Raw genomic sequence first — 5704 nt, forward strand, 5'->3', positions numbered from 1 at the left:
CTCTCATTTCTTTTTTGTACGTGGTCGCCTGACTGACCTACATTCATCTTTTTATTTGTAATTGTCTGCTTTATTTTACTTTTTGTGTGTCTGTTGTAAGCAGCACGTAGGCTGATAGTGTTTATTAACCCAATCTGTGAGGTTTTTGTCCTTTATTTAGGTGGGCTTTTTTTTTTGTCTGATTAGAGGTTTTTGTCCTTTATTTAGGTGGGGGGGGGGTTTGCCTGATTAAATATATCGTCATTAAGAATATGAAGAGCTCTTCCCGTAAGCGGCCTGAGGTGATCTCTGAAAATGGTTCGCTATTCACTTGACCCGGAAAACCCGACAAAATCATGCAAATCAAGAGGTTCAAATCTTCGTGTTCACTTTAAGAACACACGGGAAACTGCCCAGGCCATCAAGGGTATGCATATCCGAAAAGCCACCAAGTATTTGAAAGATGTCACTTTGCAGAAGCAATGTGTGCCATTCCGACGCTACAATGGTGGAGTTGGTAGGTGTGCCCAGGCCAAACAGTGGGGCTGGACACAGGGTCGGTGGCCCAAAAAGAGTGCCGAATTTTTACTGCACATGCTTAAAAATGCAGAGAGTAATGCTGAACTTAAGGGTTTAGATGTAGATTCTCTGGTCATTGAGCACATCCAGGTGAACAAAGCCCCCAAAATGCGGCGTAGAACTTACAGGGCTCATGGTCGGATAAACCCATACATGAGCTCTCCCTGCCACATTGAGATGATCCTTACTGAAAAAGAGCAGATTGTTCCTAAACCAGAAGAGGAGGTTGCACAGAAGAAAAAGATATCCCAGAAGAAACTGAAGAAACAAAAACTTATGGCCCGGGAGTAAATTCTGCATGAAATACATGCAAATAAAAGTAAAAACAGAAAAAAAAAAAAAAAAAAAAGAATATGAAGAATCTCTTCTCCTCCTTTTTCTTCTCCTTCTCCCTTGAGAGAGGAAGTCCTGCCCCAAAAGAAAGGTGATAGTCATGTGCCATATCTTCTGTTCCCACTCCCCAGGGTAGAAGCCAAGAAAGCGCATTCCCAGATGCCTTTGGGCCAGGATGCAGACATGTGACCTGGGCCTGCTGATCGGCTGTGCCTGGATGACTTTGCGTCTGAGGAAGTGGGGAGCCTTAGGAAGGTGCTTTCTGGAAGGGGAGCAGCCATGCTTGCTCCTTTGGGCCGCGATCGTGGTGGAGGGCGGAGTCTAACACCTGTGCCCACCGGCACAGGGTCTGTGCCCCGGGGGCAGCACGAGGGTCTTCACAGGGCCTGACCCTCAGTGTGTCGCTCCTGGCCATCGAGTCCACGCTGGGCTGTCCAGCTGGGCCCCTGGTGGCCTTTCTCAGATTCCTTTCTGGCCTCAACTGGCTAGTTGGGTGGGGCGGGGGGGAGGGGGGTCTCCTACAAGCAAGACCCGATGACAGCAGGAACAAGGAGTTAAAGCTCTAAAGCCTGTAACACGCGCCTGTCAACGGGGCAGGGAAGGGAACGGGTCTCCCTGCAGGTGGCCCCGCCAGTCGTATCTCCAGAGGTCCAGGGCATCCCCACACGGCAGGTGTGGGAGTGAGGGTGTCTTGGCTTCGGTGCCTGGAGCCACGTCACGGGGCCTTGTTTTCCTGGCTTATGTAGGTGTATCCATGAGTCTCGTGAGGCCGACCACTGGCCATCCACCATCCCCCCTGAAATCAAATACAAAACGCCAATGACACATTGACATTTTACTGTTTAATTTTTTTAAAATTTATTTGAGAGGGAGAGAGGGAGAGAGAGAAAGAGACTGAGCACGGGGGAGAGAGGCAGAGGGAGAGGAAGAGAGAGAATCTTAACCAGGCTCCACGCTCCCACTGCCCTGGGGACACGACCTGAGCCGATATCAAGAGGCAAGACACCCAACCCACGGAGCCAGCCAGGTGCCCTGAACATCTACATTTTAAATGTGACATTCAAGTCGACTTGCATCAGCCTGCTGCTCACTTCAGACCTCCAGGCTCTGGCCAAGTTACTGCTGAGGGTCGGTGTCCCTACAAAGTGTCAGGATGGGCATGAGAACCTTCCAGCCGCAGTCACCTCGGTGCCCCAGAGCCGGGGTGACTCCCCATTTCTGGTTGGTGAAGGGCCTGCGTTCTGGAACAAGGCAGGCATCACTCTGGAACTCTGCCTTGTTCTGTCCAGAGGGTCGAACATGTGGTGTGTGCTCTAAGAATATCCGGTACAATCTGTTCCCATATTTGTCGCAGGTAGAGGACGTTTTCCCAGACGTCAACCTATGGTCAGTGGTGCCGTGGCCAGTTGTGGTCTCTGTTTTCCTGGATCCACAACAGCACAAGGTTCTAAGGGGCCTTATTGTCCTTCAAGTCCGTCCCTGAGGCTGTCCTAGCAAATGACCATAGATGTAGTGTCTCAGAACAACACATTTTTATCCTACAGCTGTGCAGTTCATAAGTCTGATGGTCTCACTGCCCTAAAACCTGGATGTTGGCTGTCCTGTGTTCATTTCTTTTCTTTCTTTCTTTTTTTTTTAATTTGAGAGAGAGAGAGAAAGAGAGAGAGCAAGTGGGAGAGGGGCAGGAGGAGAGAGAGCTTCTTAGCAGGCTCAGCACAGAGCTTGACACAGGGCTTGATCCCATGACCCTGGGATCATGACCTGAGCTGAAATCAAGAGTGAAGACACCCAACCCACTGAGCCACCCAGGTGCCCCAGGACTGCGTTCCTTTCTGAAAGATCCTTGCCTAACAAGGCAAGCTTCCAGAAGCTGCCCACGTTCCTTCATCTTCAAAGCTGGGAACCTTGGACTGAGTCCTTCTTACTCGGCCATCCGTCCACTTCTCTCTTCCGATTTTCTTTTCCATTTTTGACTCTTGTGGTTACATTGGCTCTGCCTGGATAACGCACGATAATCTCAGCTCAGAGTCAGCTGATTAGCAACCTCGATTTTATCCGGAACTCAGATTCCCCTTTTCCTCGTAACCTAACATATTCAGAGGTTCTGGGCATCAGGACGTAAACCTCTTTGGTCGGGGGCATTATTCTCCCTGCTACACACTTGGTAATTTGCACAGGCATGAATCATGGCGGTCCTGCTGATGTCGGGAGGAGCTATTGTGATCGTGGCGGGCATGTTACTGTATGAATGCAGGGTTTCCCAGTTTGATTTTGAAGTGGAAAGCTTATAACTGTGGTGCTCCAGGCAGCTCCTAGCTGCGGTGTTATTCGCTTGAGAGTGGACTTTGTGTCAAAGGCTCATGATGAGATGGTTTAAGAGTAGTAGAGTCAGAGGTATCCACAATTCTCTGGGACAAATAGTTCACTTCACACCCGTCTCTTGTTTATTTTTGAGTTTGAAATAATTTTAAACTTTCAGAAAAGTTGCCAAGATAGTACAAGTTCCTGTATAACTTTCGCCCAGCATCCCATCTTGCATAACTGGAGCACAGTTATGAAAAGTAAGAAACTAACGCTGATCCGTTACTCTTAGCTAGGTTATAGACTCTGTCAGATTTCATCAGCTTTTCTGCTAATGTTTTATTCTGTCCCAGGATCGAAGCCAGGATCCATGCTGCATGTAGCTGTCGTATCTCCTTGGTCCAATCAGTCTGTGACAGATCCTCAGGCTTTCCGTGTCTTTATGCTCCTGGCACGTGCCAAGAGTCATGGTCAGGAATTTTGTAGAATGCCCTTCAAACTGGGGTTGTCTGATATTTCCCAAACTTTTTTTCTTTTGACATTTATTTATTTTTGAGAGACAGAGTGAGACAGTGTGCAAGCAGGGGAGGGGCAGAGAGAGAGGGAGACACAGAATCTGAAGCAGACTCCAGGTTCCGAGCTGTCAGCATAGAGCCCGACGCGGGGCTCGAACTCACGAACTGTGGGATCATGACCTGAGCTGAAGTCGGATGCTCAACCGACTGAGCCCCCCAGGCGCCCTGATGTTTTCTTGCCATTAGATGGGAGGTATGCACTTTGAAGGAGAATGCCGTACCCTTTGATCCAAATGTCGTGAATATTCAGATATTTGCTAAGCCTTTGTCACAATGTCCCGCAAAATACATGGATTATTCCCAACCTTTGGCCTCTGGCAGGACCTGTTTATAATCTTCCAACTCAGATGGCCCTTCCCTGCAGTGCATCTCGCTGGCACAGACACACGGTGTGGCCGCAGCTCAAAACCTCACATCTGTGACCACAGCTTCTGGAGGTACCTTTTTCCCAATAAAAACCTCTCGCCCTGCTACTTCTGTGCTTTGACTCATTCCAATCTTGGTGTTCCCCCCCACCCCCCACCCAAACCCTCACCACCCACATTCTGGACCTCTGCTTTCATGCCTTCCCATTTTCTGAGTCTAGACCCCGAGATGGGAGTGATCATCGATGACACCAGCCTCTCTCTGGCTTTGCTGGTTTCCTTTCAGCTGATTCGTCAGTCGCCTGTCACGCATGCCGTCGCTGGCAAAGACTTGGTCTTCCGGTTGCCATCCTCGCTTTCCCTGGGGGAATTCAGCCATCCTTTTGCTTTTTGTTCATCTGACGCCTAAATAAATAAGTGTGTACGTAAATAAATAAATAACCTTGCTTGCTGGCCCTGCCGAAGTCAGAAACAAACTGTCTTTCTCCCTGAGATGCGATGCTTGTAACTCTCTTCTGTTCGTCTTCAGGCAGCTTTTAATTCCAAATGCCCTGCCCTTGCTCAGCTCTCCAAGTGGATCTCTGCTGCACAACCCACCCGAGGGTCTGATGGCATTTTCAGCTTTCTCTCAAAGTCCTTCCTCTCCTGCTCGCGGTACATCCGGGGGCCCAATGGGCCCTCCCTTCCTCCTCACTGTCCTGAAGAGTAGGTCTGTCCTTCTCTGTGCCACCACCCCCTCCGGCCAGGCGCTCTGTCCCTCTCGGCCACCTTCCTCAGGGCCCAGCCGGAATCAGTGGTCTCCTCCTCTGTCCCTTGTAAGTCCTTTCTCTGCCTTCCTTGCAGACTCTCTCGCAACAACACCCACCCCCCTTCCTAATCGTGAGGTCATGTCGGCCTCCAGGACCCCGCTTCTCTTTATCCCGGTATTAAAATCTGACTTCGTTCCCTCCATAGCCCTTCAACCCAGTTGCTACATGGGACGGATCCTTTCAGTTTTGCTTGGAATGGCCATGACACCTGCTACTCTGGTCCTGTTTCCATGGCTGGCCCAACCGCTCTGCAAATGCCAGGTAGAGAGACTTCTAAACGTCACCTGCCAGGTCCCTCCCCTGACTCACGTCTTTCAGCTTGGGCTTCCCCGCTCCTTCGGGGTGAAATCTGAGTTTCTTAACATGGAGCGTGTTACTTAGCCATTGCCACAATAAAGCTCCATGACAAAGTGTCACAAAGCATAGAGGCTTGCACCTGTGTCCTGGGCGACTGCTCTCTTCCCTCTGTGCTTTGCACACACCCTTTCTTCTTCTGTGTGAGAGACTTCTGGAAGTGCTCTGTCCACCTCCCTACACCAGCACCGAGATCTCTGCCTCCGAAAGCACCCCTACCTTCCAGGCTGGGTTAGGCGCTCATAACCCACGTTCCCATCATGCCACCACCCCCCCCCCCCCGCCGCCCCACTCTCTGAACACTTTCTTTTTGGTGAGTATCTATTTATTCTTATTCTGTCTCCTCCAGCAGGTTGTAAGCTCCTTGAATTCAAGATGTTTAGTCTCAACTCCCGGTAGAGAACTAAGT

At 50.0% G+C, this 5704-nt stretch overlaps 1 protein-coding gene across 1 annotated transcript; it reads left to right on the top strand.

Moving 5' to 3' along the window:
• Positions 1-264: 264 nt before the first annotated feature.
• Positions 265-919, top strand: LOC131503684 (large ribosomal subunit protein uL22). The gene has a single exon (XM_058715270.1). It carries the CDS (start codon positions 295-297, stop codon positions 847-849), a length of 555 nt encoding a protein of 184 aa, XP_058571253.1. The 5' UTR covers positions 265-294; the 3' UTR covers positions 850-919.
• Positions 920-5704: the final 4785 nt, after the last annotated feature.

The sequence above is a fragment of the Neofelis nebulosa genome, chromosome 1 (genome assembly GCF_028018385.1).
Source record: "Neofelis nebulosa isolate mNeoNeb1 chromosome 1, mNeoNeb1.pri, whole genome shotgun sequence".
Taxonomy (NCBI): domain Eukaryota; kingdom Metazoa; phylum Chordata; class Mammalia; order Carnivora; family Felidae; genus Neofelis; species Neofelis nebulosa.

Excerpts from the sequence above, each read along its gene's own strand:
- LOC131503684 (XM_058715270.1), top strand. The coding sequence starts at position 295 with ATGGTTCGCTATTCACTTGACCCGGAAAACCCGACAAAATCATGCAAA.